At 37.0% G+C, this 25,716-nt stretch overlaps 1 protein-coding gene across 1 annotated transcript in view; it reads left to right on the top strand.

The window, feature by feature from the left end:
* The window catches only part of Cadps2 (Ca++-dependent secretion activator 2), a gene marked incomplete at its 5' end in the record, with an annotated part of 523,834 nt that continues 498,118 nt past the window's right edge, over nucleotides 1-25,716 (top strand). The window contains 1 exon segment of the mRNA XM_013503273.1: nucleotides 1-173. Within this exon segment, the coding sequence (XP_013358727.1) occupies nucleotides 1-173 (173 nt within the window).

Raw genomic sequence — 25,716 nt, 5'->3', positions numbered from 1 at the left:
CCGGGAGCCCGAGCCCCTCGGGGCTCAGCGAGGGGCGAGACGAGCCCGAGCGGCAGCTGGACGAGGAGCAGGAGCGCAGGGTCCGCCTGCAGCTCTACGTCTTCGTGGTGCGCTGCATCGCGTACCCCTTCAACGCCAAGCAGCCCACGGACATGGCCCGGAGGCAGCAGAAGGTGAGCGGGGGACTGGGCGCCTCCCGCGGCCGCTTCTCCCCGCGGTGCTCTCCGGGAGCGCTCGGCACCTGCCGGGTTCTGCTGGGAACGCCGGGCGCTGTAATGCTGTAGTCTTTGGGGCACGGGAACCCGATGCTTTTGCCTTGCGATAGTGGGGTCAGCTGCTCCCCGTCCGGTGTCTGCCGGAGCTATTAGCGCCAGCTCCCCCGGACCCACGCGCGCACAGAGCCAGCCCTGCAGTAGCCGTTTCCGCTGGCCACGCTCCGCCGTGACCACATTAGGATGCAACTCCTATCAACTTCAGTGCCCCGCGGCGGGGGTGCGTACCCGACCCCCAAGCCTGGCGCGGGCTTGCTTGCTGTGGCCGGCTTTGCAGTGGGTCAGCGTGAAACATACGGAGCTTGAGCACTTTTCCTCTGTTGGGTAGAGAGAGATCTTCACTGGGGCAAAGGGGCAGATATTTTCCCTGGTGTATAAAAAACCAATTGAAATTGTAAGTTTCCTGTTTGTCCTACAACCAGGACATCAAATGTAAACACTGAAGAAGGTGTGCAGCTTCGGAAAGTGGCTGGAGGTGAGTAATTCCTGGTCTGGATAGGCCTGAGGAAGCCTAGTACTCATGGAAAAAGAAAAATTGGTGCGAATGCTTTGTTTTTGGCTCTTTCCCCAAGAGATAAGGAGTTTGTGTCAGATGAAATCTCTCCTAACTCGAGGTTTAAAACAAACCCCCAGTGTTCTGATGTTGCGTAGCGGACCAAGGTAATGACTGAAATTGTCTTAATTGGAGAAATGTCTACAAGAGAAACTGTCTAGAAAATGTTTTTTATAGAATGCGGAACCTGGAAGGTTCTTTAGTCATCTGTAACAGTCCTCATTGTTTGTGCTAACAGGTGGAGACCCAGGGAGATTGTAGCTCGCTAAAGGGCTACTACATTGCTTGGTCATTTAGTACTTTTCTGAAATACTAACTTCAGCATGTGAGGCATCTCTTTTAGAACTTTGGAGATGTTTTTGTAGTGACTTTTTTGAATATAACTGTGGTTCAGAATAAACACAATCTCCCATAACCCTTCCTAACACATTGTTACTCTCTCCCCAAACCCATCTACCCCCATCTGCCCAGACTTTACTTTTATTGAGGTATGATGACATGTAAAAAGCCACATATGTATATATATGACACAACTCATTAAATTTGGGGATAAGTACACATTTATAAGACTATATTTAACATTGTTGTATATACTTAAATTTTTCTGAGAGGCTATATCTTACCATAGGGATTCTTCCCAACTTTTAAAACCAGACACTATTTGGATTCTTCAGTTTCTTGGAATCCTTGGTGTTCCGTACAGCGAAAGGCTAATCACACAGATCCTTCAGGTAACCTAATACTCAGGGGAGTTTAGAGTCCTAGAAAGAGCTGCTAGAGACTGACCACCTCTATGCAGAATCTTCATGTTGGAGGAAGGAAATAGGTTCAGAGCAGCATCACTTGGCATGATGATTAAAGCCACTGTTTCTCAGGTCCGGGTTGAAGTGCTATGGCAGTGGGACGGCGAACCTGTGACACGTGCTGTGGCGGGCTGTTTGTTATCATTGAAAGCTCTAAAAGGTTTCCCATCATTGCCTTGTGGTGTTTCTGTAAGCCTGACCTTTTACCCCTTGATGAGATAGTAAGTCCTCATTTGTTGCTTGTACTGAGTCTATTCCTAAGCAGTCACCTGTTGAATCTTCTCAATTCTGTAGGTCAAGCAATTTTGAACTTCAGTAGTCCTCCTTAAAGTTTTCAGATCTATTTTGTGGTATAGTTTTATACCAAGTACATGAATATCATCCATTCTCACCTTTCATATTACACTTAAGCCTATTTTTTTCAGACTGTAAAAATAAAGTTTGGTGAAATTGAGAGGCTATTTGTATTTGCAGTATTATCCTTAAAGCTCTTTTTGCAAAAAGTCGTTGACTAGTAGGTGATTTATACTGTGAGTGCTTGCTGCATTTTGTTAACAGAGACTGTCTTCGTGGTTCAAACAGTGCGATTCTGACTCCTTTTTAAATAGAATGTTTGTTTCTTCTGAAATTATTTGAATTGGCAAGTAGGAGCGCAGGGTCATAATACTACTGAGGAGACTACTGATACGGTTTTATCCAGATATTGCTAAAAATAACCCCAAACTTTAAAAAAAGAAGCAAAACACTACCTGTCATTAAAAACATTTAGAATGCTTATAAATTTTTTTTTAAATGTTGAGAGCATTAAGTACAATGAAATGAACTTTTACCATTTTTGTTAAAAGGGAGTCCCTCCAATAACCTTAGTATTTTTTGTTCTAAAACTTATTCAGAAGGGCCCTCTGTATTTTTTCTTTTTAAAATACATGCTGCTTCCTAAAGGGAGCTGGAGCAATTCTTGGCAGCCAAGTTTCCTCCTAGGACAGAATGAAATGGGAATTTAACTATGTTCATGCGAATTTGTTGTGCAAGCCAATAATTAATGCCAAAAACTTACTTTAAATCTTGAATTATACAGTTGGGTTATATAAAAAAAGTAACAGGATAATTGCAAAATCACTAATCCATTGTATATTTTTATTCTGTATTTTCAGGTAGTCAGACTTTCAGTTAAAAGGTTTAATAGCTTAAATTGTTGTCATTGAAGTACATGTTCCTGCTTACTCCTCCCAACTTTGAGAATTTAAAGACTTGGGACATTCAGATCTGAAGGGGGTCCTCATTTTATAAATGAAGAAAATTAATCACAGAGATAAGAGTTTTACCGTGGAGGCTGGGACTCAGGTTTCTCAGCAGTCAAAGCCTCTTCATTATTATGGGCTGGTTTTTTTGAGCCGAACCTGAGCTACAGGATCATTTATTTTTTTCACTTGGCTAAAATGGCCCACAAAACTAAGAGGTTGTGTCCATGCACTGTTTGAGAAAGCCTAATAGCGTTAAGCAGCAGCTAATTAAAGTGTGTGTTCTTTTGCTTTTTGCTACATATTTCTACTCAAAAACAGCAGTGATTAGTCAGTTTATGCTAGTCAGGGCCTCTGACTGACTTAGTGGGTGGCTTTGGAGAAAATGCAGGAGGTGGCAGAGCACCTTACTTGTGTCACAACATCTAAGTAAATAGTTCCAGGCCTGCGTGTGATGGTAGCATGAAGTCACAAACAGCCATCACAAAATGATTTCAGTAGTGACTAGTGTTTGGGTCTCTGATGCTATTTCTTCACTTTCTTACCTTTGTACTGTCACAGTGCTAACAACCATTATGGAGTCTGGATGACTCTCAGTCAGTGATGGTGAACCTTTTAGATGTTGCAATTATAACAAATCCCCACCGTGGCACACATGTGATAGGTTGCCCACAAGTAGGCATTAAAGGTGAGATAAGTGTAGAGTCTAGAAAATAATAACAGACCAGGCAAGTAAGATATATACAATAAAGGCAACTATGATTAGACTGCAAATGTTGAAAACCTAGAGGAAAAGTAATAAGTCCTTGGTGGTTAGAAAAGCATAATGGATAACAGAAGAGGTTAAGTATGTTCACTCATAAGGTGTGTTTACAGACTGCACATCTAAGTTCATAACTGCATTTATGGTATGAATGACTTAAAATGCTGGTAGTTTGGGTTAATGAGGATATGTAGATTTGTAGTCAGTGATTTTTCTGCTTAAGATTTGTTTTTATTTAGTAAAAGTCATGTTGAAAAGTAATCATCTTTTTTTTAAACTAGAAATAATGAAGAGGAAATTAAGAAAGATTAAAATGATGCCTAATAACTTTCCATATGATTCATATACTCATGTTCTTTGCATTTCTATGTGCACTGCCTTTGAAATTATACTTAATATGACTTGTTAAATAAACCTCTTTATATCATCAATTCCACCACTTTGCAAGTTTTCTTTGATGATGGTAAGTTTGAGAGATGTATGCCAACGGTGCTTGAAAACTGCAGAAATATTGTAGGTAAAATTCATCTGTAGGATAGTGTTGTGGGGAAATAGTACTAGGTTAAATAATAGGTACATGGGTTTTTCTTCCAATTTTCATTTGAATGTGATAGTACAGGTTGAGCATCATTAATATCAAAATCCAAAATCCTAAGTGCCCCCAAATCTGAAACTTTGTGAGTTGACAAGTAGAAAATTTCACACGATTTCATCTGACCAGTCATATTTAAAATACAAGCACACTAGAAATATGGTGTAAAATTACCTTCCGCCTATGTATGGAAATGAACTTGGAATTTAGACTTTGGTCCCATTCCAAAGATATAAAGACATTAAAGAAACAAAAACAAAATCCCCCAAATCCTGAAAGACTCCTGGTCTCAGGCAGTTCACAAAAGGGATACTTAACCTGTACAATAAAGTGGCCACTTTTATTTCCCTTTAAAATGGTATTTTTTTTAATCTTCTGATGATGTAGGTGACCCCTAAACTCAGAGAAAGAACCAGCTTTATAACAGCAGTGAGCTATAGGTTTGCAAAGGCTGAAGTTGCCCTTCCTTTGGGAGTTAAGACATACTGTGGCCAGATGCTGTATATTCTTAGTATGGTGCATGACATATTAGAACTTAGTATATTTTTGTTGGCTACAATATGAATCTCAGATTTAGTTCATGCCTTAAACAGTTGCTGAAGTATAGCATGAAGGAAATACAAAGGCAAAGTAAAAAGGTTTCTACTCTTTTGCGGAAAATAGTGTTCTTGAACATGGATTGAGACCTTTTTTCTAAAGAAAGTCATAAAAATGGAAATACCTATTGGTACAGAACAAGCTTCAAAGAAACTTTCCTAGTGCCACTATCAATCTCTAGATGTCCTGAGATGACAGCACTTAATTTGGAGGAAAGTATTGTGCTAATGAGAAATACAATGAATTAAGTGATACTGGTCCTCACTGCTTTTATCAAAAAATGAAATCACTGTTTTGATATAAGAACTGCTTATAAGGTGAAATAAAATCTTTTACAGGTTTCCCTCCTTTTCATTTTATTTTTAATCTATTTATTTCTACTCTCATAACACAGTTTGTAAGGTCATAGACTTTGAAAGAAAAATCGAGAAAGCCTGCCAGTTTATGAAGTATCAGACTTCTAAGTGGAAAATGCTACCAGTTATCATTCTTTATAAGGCAAGCCACTTTTGAGTTGTTGTGCTACTTTATATGCATTTCAAATTAACTTGAGACTCTTTTTGAGGGGGAGATGTAGGCTGCTACTCAAGATTTTACTGTTTCAGTCTGTAGGCAGGGAAAGACCTAATGATTGTAAATAGCAGGAACTATCAATGGGACAAATAACATTTTACAGAGTTTGAGGAGTATTCAAGCATCAAGCTGTGAAATTGTTGCCCCAAATCTGTAACATTTCATTTTATGATCAGTGTATTTAGTTACCTGAAGATCTTTTCATGATTTTTCTTAAGAATTTGATTGTTATCATTGGCTGCACATTAGGATCACCTGGAGAGCTTTTAAACATTTCATTACCCAGGTTATACCCCCAACTAATTAAATCAGTCTCTGGTGTTGTAGTTTTAAAGCTCCCCAGGTGACTTCATCATGCAGCTGAGGTTGAGAACCACTGTTGTAAAGAGAAGCTATGGAAAACAGCTTGTTTTCACCTAGGCCAGGTGAAAGTCTTATGCAGTATTTGTGATGATGAGTGAGACTACTGGCTAGTAAATGTGTATCCCACATTAAGGAAAAGGCAGTCCGATTAGTCTAAGCAAGGACCAAAAGAGGACACCTGAAGAGTTCTTTGAGTCAGTACAGTGGGAGGCCAATGTGTATTTCCTTAGACTCCTACAAGGTCTTTAATTAGATGATGTGCTGGAGGCTATTCAGTTGCATTGGCAGGTAGAATTTATTCGTTATAAAACCTCAGATATATCACTACATTAGCAACAACAGAAAATAAATATTAGACCCTGAGGGTAAGCATGAGTGTTGCCTTCCATCTCACACTGAATGGGGAATGATGCTATGGAAGGATCTCAGAGTTGGAGCTGACACTGAGTAATGCCTAACTGCACAGCCGATTTCACAGAGTCCCCAAGAGTTTTACTGGGCAGGGTGTTGCCTCTTCTTATGTGGTAATGCATGCAGGTTTTTCCAAAAAAGTTTTAGAAGGTGTTCTTAAGTAATTTGTCTCATTAATTAAAATCATTAAAGCTGTTTAAAGAAAGATTTATCTAGGGTGCTTCGATATTTTTCTGCCATCTCCAAGACTCTAAGATTCTTTAGGTGGGACAATAAAGAAAAGCTTCTGGGAGCTTCCTACTTCAGAAAGCATCATATTGTCTTCTTTGCTTCTAGAAATTTTATCACATCATTTTATGGCTTGACTCTTTTCATTTTATAACCTTCAAGTTGGTGATGAATTTTTGTAATGGAAATGTTCCTGGGACAAGGGGTCTGAATGGCTTAAAGGCTATCTTTATGAAAATAATAAGTGAGATATTTAATTCACTTCTGTCTGATTGGTTGGAAGGATGCATTTCTGTGCTGTGGTCTAATACCTTTTTTTCCATTTCTTTTCTATTGAGGCTTTGCCTTTGCTTATTAATTGATAATATATTAAGGATAGTATCACTTTGTTACAGGTGTTTTTGTATGAGTCTGCCTTTCATTTTGCGTTTAGGTATATTTCAGTTGCATTTTTTCTTAATTTCTTATTTCTCTTGTTTTATGCACTTAGGTAATCAATTATCTATCTGGAAAAATTTGAAGTGAGGAATTGAATTTTTCCCACTACTAAGCAGTTTTTGTAGCTTAAAATTTGATTAAGCTCTACTTTCATTACTAAGCTTTATGACTAGATTGATCATATTGTTTCCTTCATTAGTTGTTTTGTCAGTGAGCCCCTACTATGTTGATTTCATACTGTCTAGTGTTCTGAGGATATAGTAAAGAATAAAACAAATAAATCATCTTGTGGGCTCATGTTCAATAGTTTTTATGTAGTTCTTATAAATATATTTCTTTTTACATCTATTTCTGGGTTATCTAAATGGATTAATCTCTTTTTTACTATTGACAATACCATGTAATTTTAATTTATAATAGTTATGTATTTTAGATTCTGATGTGGTTAATTCCTCTCTCTGTGTCAAAAATTCCTTACTTTCATCTTCCCTTCTTCCTTTTAAAAACACTGTACCAAATACAGCGCATTTGCTGCGCATCTTTCTTAATACTCATTCACTATGTGAATACATTTCATTTTGCAGGGTCCTGGCTTTTTCATTTGTTAAATAAGGATAACAATCTCATAGACTTCTTATTACGATTAAGTGAGATGATATGTGCATAGTGCCCACAATATATATATACTCCAATTTAAATTCTGTCCTCTTTACTTGTAAATTTAATGACCCCTTTTAGAGAAACAATTGTTTTTATTGTATTCAGTTTTCTAGGAGCACAGCACATCTCTACACCATGTGTCTAGGTTTGTTTTGAGATATTTTATAAAGTTTTTCTTTGTTTTATAGTTTTTATTACATAGATGCCTTGTATTTATAATCAGTGTTATTTTATGTGTTCCTTGTTCTTATTGTGGCTTATTTTTTTCTATAATCTTCTACCTATGGTATGATATACTCTAATTTTTTATATAATAACTGGTCATATTAATCATACATGTTGATCACACAATTCATTATTTAGTATTGTTCTTTCTAGGTTGTTTAGATAGATGGTTGAATGGTGAGCTGAGACAGGTGGCTTTTGTCTGGTCCTATCCAGTATATGGTTGCTTTTGTCTGGTCCTATATACCACTGTTCTACGTATTCCTATAGTCTTTAGATTAATAAGAGAATACAGTCTATCATTTTCTGTGTTGAACTGTTATTGCAGATTTGGCTTTAAAGAATAATGGTGCTAAATGAGAAACATTTTACCTTTACCTGTATTCTAGAATAGTTATTTTTGTTGTTATAATGTGTAAAGTATCTGATAGTTGGATTTTTGAATTAATCCCCTCACTAAATTATTACGTTTGGAACCTATTTAATTTTTTCTTTAGCCTATTGTCATATTTTAATCTGGAATGAGAAAGAATTCTAATTGCATGATTTAGAATATTGATTATAGATTCTCAAGTATGTTAGCATAGAGTTTACACTTGATCTTAGCCAAAAGGCCGAGAAGCGATAGCATAGAGTTTAACTTCTCACTTTTTTTAGTATCTTTTATATTGGTCATAAGTCTTACTGTAGATTTTATTCTCCCATTATAAAAAAAGTTCACTGGATTTGCAAGGTCTGTTTTTATAAAATTACCCATTAAATTTATAAATTGTTTTATAAATAGTCAATGGTTTCTTACTCTTTCTTATTTTATTTTATTTTTTATTGTTTTGAAGAGGCTGAGAGAAGGGGAAACAATGACTCTTTCATCTGGCTTCTTGGTTAGGATAATTAGTTTTCTGTTTTCTACTATAACAATGAAAATATACAAAGCTATGAATTTTCCAGTAAGTACAGCTTGGCTTCTGTCATTTTCTACACTGTGAACTTTGTTTTTAGTTTAATTTTAAAACTTATCTCAGATTTTCTTTTTTTAATTTGAACCAGTTAGTTAATTAGAAGAGTAATTTAAAAAAAAAATTTCAACTACTGAAGGATTTTTATTTTCTCTTTAGTAGGTTTCTAATTTTATGTTGACAGAGAATGTGGTTTACTGAGTTATTCTTGGGATTGTAGTATGTAATTAACTTCAAGTCTACCATCACAAATTAGCATATATTCAAACCACTTCAGAATCTAAAAATTGCTATATATCTAATGAGTGGCTTTGTTATAGTAATTATTCCTATCTACTTAATCTGTCATTAACTAAATAACCCTACATATTAACTTACCTCAAATTTCTGGCTGTATTTAATTCATAAATTTTGATGCCAGACTCTTAGTAGTATATACTCATGAGTATATACTTACAGTCTGTGAAAAGCAACTGTGACCCATTTAATTTGTGTATTGGACAAGGATTCTAAATACTGAAATTACTTTCTCTTGAAGTGATTCATCAGACATTCTGATAAGTATTCATATTATATATACACTCATATGTATATACATATAAACACAAACACAGGTATCTATATGTCTATATGTCTCTATAGACAAGAGTTCTGTATTATTTTGCATTAAATAAAATTACAAGGTGTGATAAGAAAATACAGTAAATATTAATGTGAGTACTATCTAATGAAAAGGCAAGCATCTTCAATATGAGAGACAGCATGTCAAATCTTAGTAATGGTGTGATATAAGTTATAATTTAGAGAAGGTGTGTTTTGAAGTGCGCCGAAAATCATAGTTATGAACACCATATTTCAGTGGACTTGCACAGTTGTGTGACTGTGTTGGTTCAGAGTCCAGCTTTTTAAGAAATATCATGGGAGATGAAACTTGGTCTGTGTTTATGATTCTGAGACTAAGGTTCAGAATTCCTTGCAGAAGTTACCCAGCTTGTCTCATGTGAAAACAGTGCATCAGTCAAGATCCAAAATCAAGGTGACAGTGATTGTGTTTTTTGACCTTGATGGAATTTTGCCAGTGAAGTTTGTATCCACAAACCTCCTGGGGAGCTCTAATTGTTAATTTAAAAATGTACATAGAAAATGACCTAAGAAATGGTTTCATCCTACATCATGGCAATGCTTCATGTTATACATCACTTCTGGTATAGCAGTTTCACTCAGATAAGACCATTGCATCATATCCTCATCCACCTTAATCACTGAACCTGGTACCTTGTGGCTCTTTCCCACAGACAAGATGACCATGAAAAGTAAACATTCTGAATCAATTCAGGACATGTAGCCAGTAACGATAGCACTACCAAAGACATTCATGAAAGAGGACTTCCAGAATTGCTTCAGAAAGTGGAGAGAATAATGGGATTGTTTGAAGCAAGGGGGAGTATTTTGAAATGGATTAATGGCAATGTGTCTTACTGTAATAGCTAAAAAAATTAAATATTTACTGTACTTTTCAATTAATGCTTTTTATATTATACAATAATTGTTGCCTGGTCTTTGCTTTAATAAGAGAAAAGTATTTTATTAGTCATCACTGTTATTTAATTTATTGATTTCCATTTTGTTTACTGTTTTCTATCTCATTTCTATTTTATGCCTTCTGCTCTATAGTCTTGGTCTTTTTTGTTTGTCTTCTAATGTGTAGGAAGTATCAGGTAGAGTGTGTGTGTTTCACTCTTTCTGAAGATCATTCTCTTGGGGGTGGGGCATGCCTTCCTCAACTGCCTGGGATTTCAACTGTCATCCCTAGGCTAGGGACAGATAGAGATGACAAAACACAAATCTCGTCCTGATTCGTGGTCGTGATTACTGCTTTGATTCCAAGGGTAAAGCACATGCATTTTAAGAGGCTACATTTCCAATTTTGTTTATAGATTACAAAGGTAGTGGACATTTTTAGAAATTAGGTTATAGTTTTTCTTTAGTTTATGGTGATGTTGCCCGTATTAAAAAGTATGCACATTTCTGGATCTGCATGGATTTTTTAGTTGGAAGGTGGGAAAAAAGAAATTCTGTTACTGTGAATCCTGCATACTTACTACTTCAAATTTAGGGAAATATATTCCAAATTTTATCTAAAGAGATGAGCCTTAATTTAGTTCCCCATAAAAAAAATAAAACTCAAAATGCTGTGTTAGCTAAAAAGATTTTAAAAGTGGAGAATAAATCAGAAAGAATTGTGAAGTGTGACAAGACAACTCTCCTTACATGTGTGAAATGCTTGTTTTCTTAATCAGATGGATTGTGTGTTTCCCTGAACAGTAGTAAGGGATATAAAGCCCATTCTTGTTCTCTCATCTCTACTTGAACTAAATCCATTCTACTTTTAGATGTTTTATATAATGAGTACATATTTAAAGCTTCCTGTGAAGAAATACGACTTCCTGTTGATTTGAATAAAGATCATTGTACAGTGTAGCTGTGAAGTGACAGAGTCCAAGATGTCCAAATAATTACGAAAAATTAAAATTATGCAATTCAAGTGTATAATACCATAAGAATTTCCATAGTTTGAGCATGACATCTTAGAATGCTAGCCTTGGCACTTGACTTGGTTTCCTTTCACTTTTATCTCTTTATAGCTATATAAGAGATAAGTGATGTGGGGATATACAGTTTCATCCAAAACATATCTTACCATAAGAAGCTAAAATTTAATGGGGGGAGTGGGTGGGTCGAGTTTGTGGTCCTTTGAAAAATAGAGATCAAAAAGTCAATTGGTAACAGAGGAGAGATTCTGGCACAAGAGTTACATTTGACAGTTGTCATATAGATGGTAATTGAAGCTCTGGCCTTGGACGAGATGGCCTAAGACAGTCTAGAAGGAGATGTTTTTAAAGACTTGCTTGAAATAACTTTAGGATTTGAGGCAGGAATGATGGCTGAGATGCTAAAGGAAATGGAGAAGAAATAGATATGAAAGAACTAGGATGATCTGTGTCACAGAAACTAAGGAAAGAACTGTTTCACCAAAAGAGGAGAAAGCATTGTAAGATGGAGTTTGAAAATCTTAATTATATTTAGCAATTTGGAGAAGACTGCAACATTGGTGACCCTTCCAATTCATTTTAGGGTTGATTTCATAAAACCTAGTTTTTCGTATGTTGATATTCCATGTGCTTTGTGTACTGAACTCAGTTTTCTCTTAGTGGATGAATAACTTGAGTCTTTACTTGGTGTCTTTGCCAAGCAACAGTTATACAACAACAGTGTTGCTCTTTGTATAGAATTTTTTTTGAGAGGGAAATTACGTAGGTAGGAATGTATGTACAACTACTACATGTGTATTTGGTATGCTTTTGTTTTTTTAAAAAATGAATTAAAACTAAGTGTGGGTTTCAAATGTACACTTGAGACAAAGATCGTGTATACTGTCAATAACAAATCTTTGACATTAATACTAGGCACTTATTAAATTTAGTTGTTTTTATTTGTATGTGAAAAAGTAAACTCAAAATTTTTGTGCAAATGCTAGAATATGTACATTAAAAAGTTGGAGGAAACCTGATTATATTTTAGCTCAGTGGTCATGGATTATTCCCCTTTTCGATTGTTGCCTCCCTTTCTTTGTTTGAATTTAACCTTTTCAATGTTCTGTGTTGTTAGGGGAACCCTGTCTGTAGGGTGAACAGTAGGGATCTGCCACTCTTTGTGCTTGCTGCATTGTTTAAAATGACCAATACTTGCTTCAGGGAAATGCCGTGAATGTTACATAAAACAATATATGAAAAGTACAGTGCCTGGTATGGAGATTTTCAAAGAATTTCCTTTTACATTTTTTTCTAATATTTTTCATTCAGAAAGATTTTGTTTTTAATTTAGTCAACAAATACTGAGGCAATATTTGAACAATTGTTTTGTGGTAGACATTATTTTAGGCACTGGTGTATAGGTGTGGAAGGATAGCGCCTTTGAAGATGCTGTTCTAGTAGAGAAGAGGAATAGTTAACAAATACATGTGTATACCTCGCTATTAAGAGATAGGGATATTTTAGCATTAGTTTAGCATTAGCATAGGGAAGTTTTAGCATTAGTAGCTATTGAGCAGGAAATGAATTAAGAAAAAGATTGAGCTACTTGGAGATTGGAGAAGATGGCACTAACCTTTCAGAATGTCCAGATTTGGAATGAGGATGCTTTTCATAGAAAAAACAGTGAAGAGATCCAGGATGGCTAGAGTGGAGTGTATAAGGGAAAGTGGGAAAAATGAATTTGGAGAGGATAGACAGTAGCTATCTTTAGGCTATCATAAAATGCTCAGGATATAAGTATAACCATGGGAATTTTCTGAACAGGTTCAGGAGATTATCTGATTAAAATTCTAGAAAGATCTGTTTGAGTGGAGAATTTACAGTAGCACACCTTCATGAAATTTAAGTCCTCTCTCTAGTGTGTGAGAGCAGGAGCAGGAAGACCAGTTAGGTCTTGGATAGGGTGGTGGCCTCAGGAAGTCATATAGCATATAGGCAGAGCGTTTACTCAACATTACTGAACTAAGTTTGTAAATATATCGTGAATGGTACGGAAAAACTGATATTTGATAATATAATGTGGCTAAACATATTAAGCTATTTTATGAAAATGAATATATTCACATGGTTAAAAGTCTGAGCCTTGCAGAATTTACCACAGAAAGCAATGGTCAGCCACACTCTCCATTTTTTTTTCTTCATTTTAACTCTTAATTATTCATGCTTTTTATTCCCCTAGAAAAATACATCAAAAGTAGAAATAACTTACCCATGCTATTTTTCTTCATTCTTTTTAGATTTTAGCCATTACTTCCTGTATAGGGGGTGGAATGAGGGCTTTGGCTCGCTCACACAAGCATCTGGCTTCCTTTTCTTCTACTTGGACTATGGTTAATTACACAGCTGGTTTCTATTAGCAGACTTCCAATATGCCTTCCCCTTCTTACAAGCAATAGTTTTAGTCGGGCATGTGGCTATTTGATTAAAGACTACATTTCTTATCTCCTCTCCCTCTTTCATTAGTGGTGGAACTAAGGGTGATTATTCGTATCCACAGAGTGTGAAGAACATAGCTCTTGGGAACACAGCCTGGCTTTGTTATTTCTCTCACGTGAAAACAGGACCAGGTGCCCTGAGATCATGTCTTAATGAGAAATTGTAGACCTGATGTCCTTCCTTGTTTTTATAGAATTCAGAAGACAAGCCAGAGACTACTGAGATTTCTCTGAGGAGAGTGGAAAGTGAGTCTTGTCAGAATAAGAGCAAGACTACATGATTGCCCTAAAAGTATCACTGACTCACATGGGATCAGTAGGACCCCACAATTGTCCCGCCTCTTCTTGTAGCTAAATATAGCCAGAAGACTAAGATTAGACTAGTGGGGTATGGATGAAAGCAAGTATATAAACCTATGAGCCATTACCTGAAAGGAAAGAACACCCACTGCTTGGTCTCTTTTCTCACAGAGTGGAATATCTGTGTCTGTGGCAAGCATTAGAAGAGCTATCTAGACAAGTTGAGAATAGCAGAGCAACAAATTAGAGTATAGGATCCTGGCAACTTTGCGGAGGTGTGTCACTACCTAGCTCAAACTTTTATGTGAGAGAGAAGTGAACTTCTGTTATATTTAAGCTCATTTGTTTAAATTAACTCATTTAAGTTTAGGTATTTGGGTATCTGTTATGGTCGGTTTTGGTTATATCCATATCCTAATTATGGTTGACTTTGTACTGTAAGTAATATACCATCTCTTTATTATCTGTTTCTTCAACTATAGACATGAAGTTATATGCCAGCCTGAGCCATTTTGCCTCTTCCATTCTTGCTAAAGTGTTTCTACCCCTAGGTAAGACAGTTGCTATTCTAGGTTCCTTTGCAGCTACATGTGGTCACCTGACATATATTTTGGTGCATGAGGCAAGAAACCATCATTGTTGGTATAGTGAATTGACAACTGGTGGTCAACTTATAACCCCCAGCTGAACTGAGTTAGCATGGTGCTAGGTATGGGAAGCCCACCTCAAGACTGTTACCAGCAGCATAAGAAGCAGAATTGGAGAAGAAGAAATGAGGCTGTTGGGAGCTGGCAGAAGCTGTAAGGAGCTGTTGGTTCTGTTGGAGGACTTGTCATACTGGCTTTCCTGATGAACTTGGCTGTTTTCATCCTCCAAGGAGCTCGGGACCTTGTTGGCACTGAAAATACCTTCAGTTCATTTTTGGGGAGCTCTGCTCCTCACTTTAAGCATAGCTTCCTGGCTCCGGATGAGAAGATGGTGCACTGCCAATCTCCCGGAGAAGCTTGCTGCATTGGCTTTCCTGATGGAAACTCAGCTGTCTTCACCATTGAAGGAGCTTGGGACTTCACTGTTGATGAGGATGGCTGTGGTACCTTTTTGGGGAGCTGTGGTTCTTACTTTGCGCATTGCTTCCTGGCTACAGTGTAGATTCCCTCAGCCTGCTAGCACAGATCCTTCATCCCACTGGCACAGACTTCCTGGATTCCACCACTGACCTTTGGGCCTTCGCATCACAGATCCATGAAACAGGCCTGCATGAGATATTGTTATGGGCTCTGGGCCTCCAGTTGAACTCATGGGAGGCATTGTTATGAGCTCTAGGTCTTCAGCTGGACTCATGCAGGACATTGCCGTGGGATCCAGGTCCTCGGCTAGATTCCTTGGTCTTACTGTGTGGACAGATTTCCTGCATTCTCTTGTATATCATTCTTTGGGTGACTGTTATAAATGACCTTACGAAATATGTGTCCTGTATTATATTGTTCCCCCTTGCAAAATAAGTCCCAAAGAAACACAGTTGGCATTAAGTCTAGAGCCATAACAGTTGTCCATCTTAAGTCTAGAGCCATAACAGTTGTGTGTGGAGCCATAACATACAACCATTTTGTGACTGAGAAAAATACTAAAGGAATTTCCAGGGTATGGGCTTAGACATACATGAATCTGAAGCCACTGCCATGAGTACCTGCCTCTAGAATTTTTTTTCCATTTAAGGTCTCACACTTTAAATTACTGGCAGTACAAAGTGAAAATTACTTAAAGGTGTCAAGGTTAAGTACTTTTCACTTCATTATCTTGTAGAATGCTTTGGTCACATTTCATTAATTTTTTTCTTATAGTTTAATTTGTTTCTTCTCCTACCTTCTTAAATTATTCAAAATTATAAATCAGTAGTTCTCAATATGGATAGTACTACTTGATAGTGGACACTTAAGAAAATTTTGAGGGTACCTTTTGGTTTCTTTTGTGAATGGAGGTTGTTACTGTTGTTTAGTGGGTAGACTGAAGGAGTCTAGAAATTTGAAAGGCACAGTGAAGATTTGTGCTTCCTCCCATGTGATGTCTCCGTGTCCTATTGAGCATTTACTTTATGTATGCAAAAAATGTTTATAATTGTTTAAGCATAGAGTATAATTCTTTACAAAGTACAGAGTATCATTTGTATTATTTTAATATGTGGCAGGTGTTTTTAGATATATAGACAGCTCCTGGGTAAATCGAGGGATATTGAATTTTATTTTGTTAGGAACTTTCTTGAGAATTGCTCACCATGTTATAAAATAATTTCACCAACAGCAGTGATGCTTGTGATATTTGTTTTCCCAATACAGGGTGCTTGTGTCAGCATTCATTTTCAGCTGTCACATTCCCCTTGATTTTGTGGGTATATACAAAAACTATTTAGCCCTTATTTCCAAATGTCAAAAATAAAGAATAGTGTTGACAACATTTTGTAAAATACTGCCTGACTTCCCTAAACCCAGACCTATTCATTATATAAGTAGGTGTACATATCTAGTTTATTTTGTCTTTTAGACCAGTTATGTCTCATTGCTTATTGTGAAATACGTGTTCTTTCAGTTATTTCACATTACTGTTTATTCCAGGTAGGGTTAGTTATTTTATTTGTGTTTTTGAAAATGTCTTTGCAGATAATATAGCCAAGCTCTAAATTTCATTTCTGGGTAGGAAAAATGGTTATTTGTGTGTTTTTAAGGGGATGTTTGAGTTAGGACTCAGCAGGAAATGGCTGTCACACTTCAGAGACAATTCCCGTATTACAGAGTTGGGCAGGACTGAGGAAGCCCATGAGGGACAGTGAAGCATTCAGGAACTAACTACAGCAGGAAGGGAACTGTAGGGCTAAATGAGCAGAGGGAGGGTGCTGTGGCTGGAACTGAGTGGGCACTTCCATGGCAGAAAGGGGTTTACTGCAGGGCTCTAGTGAAGAACCCAGTCACTGTTAAGATCTACCTGACAGGGAGGAAGCCAAGGGGAAAAGCTCCTCCCCTTTTCTGCCTCCCTCTGATTCTGTGCTGGAACCTCCTCAAAAGAGAAACCCAGAAAAGAGCCAGCACGAGTGCCCAGTTGTCATTGCTCATTAGTCTCCCAAGGCACAGAGCAGGTAGAGAACCTGGGAGAATAGATTCGGAGCGTGTAGTGGGTGTATACAGGACATGGGATGTGTATTTGAGTAGATTTGAGTCAGTATCCCAAAGGATAGCAGTAATCTCTATTTTTGTTTGTTCTCCCAGATATATCCTTTTTGTAGCCGCTGCCTCTCTTACTCTCTCTGAACTGGTTTTGGACAGAGGCTGAGAGTTGTCATTCTCTTTAGTTCTTTTGAATTGGAGAGTCATTGTTTTTTGATTCCTTCCGTTTGAACCTTTTCATATATGCCTTTGCAAGAAAGGATATGTGATGAGTTTCCGCTACACACAGGTCTTTTTTTCCACAAGAATTAAAAACATCATATTGGGGCTTGGGATTTAGCTCAGCGGCAAAAGCGCTTGCCTGGCAAGCGCAAGGTCGTGAGTTCGGTTCCTGGTACTGGAGAAAAACCAAAAAAAAAAAAAAAAAAAAGTAAGGGGAAGAGACAGGTACATCACTAATGATAACCTTAGGAGTATGATTAGAAAATTCATCAAAATAGAACATTCTGGGACTTATAAGTATGTACTAATAAAGACAGTATGATGAATTCAAAGAGCTGTTTTATCCTAAAGCATAGAAAATTCCATCCTTTCCTTTCCATCCTACCCCTTCAAAGTTCTCCGAAAGTAGAAGACCATCCAAGAATTGAGAGATATGCTCCATCCAAAATGTAAATATTTTATACGTTAAGAATAAAAATTGAAAAGTTCTCATATAATTAATTTTCCAATTTATTTTAGTATGTGAATCCCATGTTCGATCATTTAGAAACTTTGTAAGAGTCTTTAGGGGAGTTTTTTTTTAGGTAATGCTATCATTCAGTTAACCAAAACTCAAACTGTAAGCCTTATACAGTTTTAAGAACCAAAAAATAAGAGAGAAGTAAGGGGAGTCAAAAGTATATTCTGAAAAACTGCTGAGGTATGTGCTATGGTCAGAGAGAGACCTAAATTTAATAATTAAAAAAAAAACTTTGGGGCAGGAGTAGCCCAATTCTTTTTATGTGCATGGCCCTCAGGCTCTGCTCTCTGACCACATCAATATGTAATGTCTAGTAAGTAATCCCATCTGTGTTTTTTACCCTAAGAGGCAAATGTGTGACAGTGAGAACATTTTAACTTTTTATGAAGCAGCTTCTTTTATTCTCATTAAGGACAGATCTCTTCAGCATATTTGCTTAAATACTATACTTTGTACTTACTTTTTTTCTTCACCAGGGACCTCACTGAGCCTTCAGCTTTTTTTTTTTTTCCAGAATTATGTATTGCTGTCCAGAGACCTCACAACAGAATAGTTCAATGTTGTCATGAAAATATATAGTTTAAAATGTCAACCATACATAATGTGCCTGAAATATTCATGCTTATCAGTTTCTGAGATGTTGTTCTTTAGAGAATGAACGTTAAAAAGTGAGTGATACAGCAATCTGGCTTCTATAAGAAATGAGTAAGATTAAAATGACACTCTTCAGTCCTAGACATTTGAGCTCATCTTATTTCTGTTTCTGAGTTTGCTCAGAGACCATAATCAATCTGACCAAGTTTGCTAATGATAGTGTTCAAGTTTGGATTCAGTTTTTTGCCATATTCTTGGGTCTTTGCTTTAGGGATTTCCCAAAGTGTCTCTTTTATCTTGCAAAATAAAGCCTATGTTTCTTTTATAAAAGGTCTTTCATAAAATTATTTTATTAGATTAAACGGAATTCTGGAGCGTGTGGGCTTATTGCAGGACAAATGGTCTCTTAAAGCATTAACTCCGTACAGTTGGTTGTTTCTATCAGCAGCAGTGGTTTTTATGGAGGGAGTTATTTAGAATTGTTTGGGAAACTGTTTAAATTGGAATTCTTTTTTTATTTTAAAGAGGAAAAACAATGAAAACTAATACAAAATTTGAAAACAAGATAGTAGGAGAGTAACAATGGTTAATACGATGCATATTGTTATCTTCAAAGTAGTTGCCAAAATTGCAAGATACGAGCATGAAAAATTGATCAAATGGTATAAGCACAAACCTTTCTTTTCAGTGAACTAAGAGAAGTTAGTAGTATAACTGTCTTTAACTATCATACATACATTTTTTATTTATTTATTTTTCCTTTTCCTTCCTTCTTTTCTCCTTTCCACCATACCAGTTTCTCTTTCCTTTTCAACAGTTTCTTCCCATTTCACAGTATTTATTGTACATTTTGGATATTGTTTACTTTTTCAGCTTCTTACAATAGGGAGACAATATGATATTTGCACATGCAAGTCTAATTTGGTTCACTTATAAGTATGGCCTTAAGTTGCATCCATTTTCCTATAAAAGTCTTAAGTTTGTCCTTTATGGTTGAGTAGTGCTCCATTGTATGGAAATACCACATCTTTTTTTTTAATCTACTCCTCTGTTGAAGGACATTTGGATTGTTTCCAAGATTTAGCTATTATAAATTGTGCTGCTATAAATACGGGTGCACATATATCACTGTGGTCTGATATTTTCACTTCTTCTGGGAAAGTAACCAGAAGGAGAATAGCGAGGTCAAATGGGATTGCTAGTCCTGGTTTTTCAAGGAATCTCCACACGGATTTCCACAGTGGTTGTACCAGTCTATACTCCTGCCAACAATGGAGAAGGGCTCCTTTTTCCCACAGCCCTGTCAGCATTTGTCATTGGCTAATTTCTTGATGATAGCCATTCTTTCTGGGGTGAGATGGAATCTCAATGTTGTTTTAATTGGCATCTCTTGAATGACCAATAATGTTGAACATTTTTGATATATTTATTTGCTATTTGTATTTCTTCATCTTATAAGTATACATCTCTGATGCCCATTGTTCGATTGAGTCTTTGAATTTGGGGGTTCTGATTTTTTTCAGTTCTTTATATATCCTATGTATAAGTTTTTTGTCTAAGGGACAATTGGCGAAAATATTTTACCACTCTGTGTGCTTTCTTTTCATTCTGTTGGTGATTTCTTTTGATATGAAAAAGTTTTTTAATCAGATGAGATCCCGGTTGCTCATTCTTTGAAGTTTTTCCCGTGCAGTTTGGTTTTTGTTCATGAACTCTCTGCCTACACCTTTGTCTTCAAGATGTCTACCTACTTTCTATTCCAGTAGATTGAATGTTTCTGTTTTAATATTTAGCTCTTTGACCCATTTGACTTTAGTTTAGTGCATGGTGATAGACATGGGTCTAATTTTAGTCTTTGGCATGTAGAGAGCCAGTTTTTCTAGCACCATTTATTAAAGAGTCTATCTTTCTTCTGATGAACATGTTTGGCCCCTTTGTCAAAGATAAGGTGACTGAGTGTGTTTGTAGTTGTATCTGCATCTTCTAATCTGTTCCACTGACCCTCAGGTCTATTTTTTGCCAGTACCATGCTGACTTTATCATAGTAGCTTTGTAGTATAAGTTGTAGTCGGGATTTATGTTGCCTCCTGCCTTGCCTTTGTTGCCCAGAATTGCTGTTGCTATTCTAGGTCTCTTCTGGTCCCAAATGAATTTTAGGAATGTTTTCCCTAGATCTGTGAGGTATGCTAATGGGATTTGATCGGGGTTAGATTAAATCTGTATAACAGTTTTGGGTGTATGGCCATTTTCAATATATTGGTACTTCCTACCCATGAGCAAGGAATATCTTTCCATTTTCTGATATCCTTTTCAATTTCCTTTTTCAGAGTACTGTAATTTTCCTCATATAGATCTTTTACTTCCTTTGTTAGATTGATTCCTAAGTATTTCATTTTTTTGGATGCTATTATGCAGATGTGTTTTCCCTGATTTCTCTCTCAGTGAGTTTATTGTTTGTCTGCAGGAACAGTACTGATTTTTGAGTGTTGCCTTTGTATCCTGCTATGCTACTGAATTTGGTCACTAAATCTAGAAGTCTTTGGTGGAGATTTTGGGGTCTTCTTTGCAGAGTATCATGTCATCTACTAATGATAATTTAACTTCTTCCCTTCCTATCCTTATTCCTTTTATTTCTCTGTCTTGTCTAGTTGCTCTGGTTTTAATGTTTCCAGAACTCTATTGAATAGGAGTGGTGATAGTGGACATTCTTATCTTGTTCTTGATTTTAGAGTGAAAGCTTTCAGTTTTTGTCTATTTAGTATGATGTTGGCTATTGCTTTATTATAGATAGTTTTTACCAAGTTGAAGTAAAGACCATCTATTCCCATTTCCTGTAGGACTTTTATTATGCATGAGTGTTGGACTTCGTCAAAAGTTTTTTCTGGATCTATTAAGATGATAATTTAAATAGGTATTCTTAAGATGTCAGTACTTCATAATTGGCATTATGAATTCTCAAACTGTAATAGAGTCATAAACATTGAGGAGATTATTGATCTTAGTCATAAGCCTCTCCCTGAAGGCTTCCATTCTCAGCCTCCCACTTCTCCCCAGTAACATTGACTTTGGTTAGGAACAGTTATCGTCGAACAAATAATTTAATCCAAATGTCTCTTTTACTTCAGTTTTTATTCTCTTTAGTTTCTTTACTGTATATCTCCAAAGTTGTTATGTATTTTTGTGAATATAGAAATAACTTATGGTTGTAGTAAAGTATTTGGAAAATTCAGAAGCAGAAAAATAGAAAGGAAAACACTTGTAATCTACCCAATAATGAGTGCTAAAAATTTATCTTTATCATGGCTATTTCTCTTCTTTTTTCTTCCATTGATCATGGCATAGATACAATTTTATATATTACTTTTTTTTCTAACATTTAGCATTTGAAGTTGTAGAAAACCTTCATCGCTGAATATTTTCCCACTCAAAAAAAAAACCTCTTTCTAATAGTTTTTAGTGGTTGGATATTCTTCCCTTATATATGTCATAATTTACTTAACATTTGTACTGTTATAACCATCTGCATATCCCTTATTGGTAAGAAGGTGGATTTTACATTTATAGACTCGGAAAAATAAATTAAAAAGCATGCACAGTTTGAGAATTTCACACTGAATCATTTTGTGTAGGACAAGACTGGTAATATATATATATATATATATATATATATATATATACACATATATATCTGCAAACTTGTCAATTGGGTATTTTATTAAAGATATCTTTATATAGTAGGTTTCTTTCAGGTCTTAATTTCAATTGTTTTTCTTTGCTGTTCTGGGGATTGAAGCCAGGGCCTTTATAGACCAGGCAAATGTGCTACCAGTGAACTACAGACCCTGGACTTCTTTCTTTTATTTATTTTTTTAACAAAAACATATCTACTGTGTTTCATACAAAGTTTGTTAGACATTTTTTGTGTATTTGATCAACACAAATGAGGTCTTGTTTTCATTTGCATTTATTTATTTTATATGTAGTTATGGTTTAAATGTGGAGAAATGCCCGCTTTTCACATGATTTTTAGCTATGAGTGAGCCCAGTTATTATTAAGGCTCTTGTGAGATTGATGGGGAGCCCAGACTTCACAGTTGGGCCATGTGGGCAGCCTGGAAATAGAGATTCACATGTTTGGGAAGGTTAGCAGATTGGCGGCAGAGGGGAATTTAGTGGTGGTCCACAGTGTAGTGAATAAGAGCACCAGTGAATGCTGAACGGATAAAGATGGATGAGATGGAGAAGAGAGATAATGGCCATAGGAGATATTTAAGAAACAGAATGAGAGGTAAGCAGGGACCGAACGTGGAGGATTCATATCTCATTCTTAAAACCTTGCAGTTGCCACCGTTGGATAGGAATGTCATCACTAAAACCTGAAATAGAGAGCAAAGGATTTGTGTATACTTGGGAGTGGTGTTGGCTTTGAACTCAAAGCATATATCATAGTGGCTTAAATTCATCGATTTACTTTATAAGAGCACAGGGAGTGGGACAGTGGTTCAGTGATGCATCACGTACAGTTCCTCCTGCTTTCTGGTCTTCCATCCCCCATAGGGGGCTTTGCCTTTCTGATTGCAGATGCCTGCAGGCGAGGTGTCTGTAATGAGGTGAAGGAAAGGGAGGAGCCTATGGACTTTGTCCCTGAGAGCACACATTCTGGAAAGGAAGATCTCTCTCCACCTCAACTCTTTCTACACTTGTAGGCAAACCACAGCTGCAAGGGAAGCTAGGATGTTAGTAATTTCCTTATCAATCTCTGTATTGGAGGTGAAAAGAGAAAAAGGGATTTGGAATGAGAGTTAAGCTGCCGACAGTACGCCAACAAAGGCGATGATAATGAATTTAATTTTGGCTATGTCTATGGAGGAAAGTTTTATGCAATGAAAAAGAGTGCCTAAGTTTGGAAGAAGTTGTAGGACTTGAAAGAAAGATATAGATCCAATCTACATTTGCTTCATGTTCAATCTTATATCTAAAGAATTCCAACTTCTTATTTCTAATGTTTTCTTTCTGTTTCCATGGCCTCCTTTGTTTTCCAAATTCCATTTAGTAGGTCTTTTGTTAGTTTCTTGTATCAGGACCACACCCTGCACCTCCATCCACTGGGTCAAACTCCCATTGTCATGTCATCATCCCAGTCCATATAGGAGGAAATATATGGCCTTAGGACTGAGTACTCCCATACACTCTTGGGACTAAATAAATTAATGCATAGGTGGATACTTCTTATGTCAATAGCTACTTCTTTCCCTGCCCACTCTCTGCAGTATTGACCTAGGAAGAACTGGCTTCTAGGTGGAACACTGCTAAGGCATACTACTGCTAATACTGTACTAGGGAAATGACCCCTCCCAAAAATTAGCAAGCCCTTTTTCTGTGGTTTTGCTTTTTCTCCCATTAATGCTCTTCTCCTACCCTCCCTACAGCACATGGGGATCAAAGTCACACCTAAAAAGATTTCAGACTCAACACAAACTGCTTCCTCCCCAGGCAGAAAGGCTTTTAAGTAAATTGAAGCCTTTTACAGGTCATATTTGTATGGGTTATATTTTCATATGTAGCAAGTCAGTAAACATTATTGAATTTTTTGAGTCTTAGACAAAGATAATGATCTCCCTTTATACTATGAATTTCAAGGACATGGTTCCTTTTTGAATTAAACTAAGTAGTGTCTCACAGCTGCAGTGCTACATTGAGAGTACCTATTCCGGAGGTCACTTTAGCATTCCCTTTGTACCAGCACTTACACAACACAATATAACCTTAAGTGTTTTTCTGTAGAACCTTTTGCTCCCTGCATATACAGACAAGTTGGATTGTCTGTCATTGTTTATGCATACTGTTTATCTGGGATGACAATACGCTGTAGCCTAGAGGATGCTCATGGAAATCTCTGTTGTCCTTGCATGCATGTGGCATGCTTTGTCCCAGCACAGCTAAGCCGCATGATGCCTACTGTGCTGTTTTGTCATGTTTTATAGCAAACTTGGGTGGTATTTTCATTTTGACACATCAGGGCCTCCGGTTTCTCTCTATTCTTTTCCTCTTCTAATAGCTCTTGTCTTCTCATTTTTCATTATCCTACCGCCTGATAGAGGGCTAATGAAAGCAAGACTAGCCCTCCTAGGATGTTGCCTCAGGGGTGGCCTTAGCCGGGAGCTGGTTGTGGTGACTGATCACAATGGGCTCTTTAGAGGAAGTCTGGGAGCCAAGTTTTCTACAAGACCAAGAGCACACACAGCCTCTGGAGCTTTGCCCTGGGCTCCATATGAGTGTTTGCAGAACCTTGAGTCAATGGCACAAAGAATGGTCATCTCTACCTATTGACCTGCTCCCACTTTCTGTGCATCGCCTTTCTCTTCTTATGTGTTCTTTCTTCTCCTGTCCTTCTGCCCCAGCCCCATTTCTCTAAGGATTTATGATGAATAGTGTGGATCATATAGAATGAATGAGTCTTCCCAAAGTGTTTAAGCTAATTTGTAATAGGGAAAATCCCCTGCTTTTTCCTTGAAATTTTTGAGGTATTAAAGATCTCTGCATTGAAATTACAGTTCTGTACTGGCTGGCTATTTGATTATGGACACTTACACCTCAGTTTCCTGCCCTGTAATAAGGAGATAATAATAGTGCTTACCTTAGTGTGGTTATGTTAAATTGATGTATAAAAAAATAGTTTAGTCCACACAGAAAGTGGTCACCACGTCTTAGCTGTTATTCATAGAGTTGTGTTACATGGTGTGATATGAAAATGTGCTCTCAGGTCTCCTCCCATTAGAAGCATCGTTGAATTATGGTCTACCTGCTGCCTGTCTGTGTTCCCCTTCACTCCAGTGCCATGCTTTCTGTAAGCGCCTCCTAACCAGTGATGGGACACAGAAAGGGCAGTGAGGCAGGTCTGTTCCCACGAAATGTGAGCCCCCTCTGTTGGATGACTTTAGCTCTATGACTCCCCTTTGGCTGGGTGGACCTCTCTTGGGACTTCACTGTTGTTCAGTCTCCTTTCCTTCCCTTTTTCATTTCACAGGCATCAGATCTGCACCATGCTTCCTGCTTTCTCCTGCTTCCTGCTCTACTTTTTACATATCTAATGTTAAAAACTTAATAAAATGTGTTAAATTCACATTCCTTAAATGATAGACTCTGTTCTCACTTTGCTTGGTGAATAAGTGATAAAGATACTGTTGATCACTGTGAATGGCAGGGATGGAGGAACTCCCT

Source organism: Chinchilla lanigera, unplaced genomic scaffold, assembly GCF_000276665.1.
Source record: "Chinchilla lanigera isolate Chin_1 unplaced genomic scaffold, ChiLan1.0 scaffold00078, whole genome shotgun sequence".
Taxonomy (NCBI): domain Eukaryota; kingdom Metazoa; phylum Chordata; class Mammalia; order Rodentia; family Chinchillidae; genus Chinchilla; species Chinchilla lanigera.
Note: the sequence above shows the minus strand (reverse complement) of the source record. Positions and strands in the feature narration are given on the sequence as shown.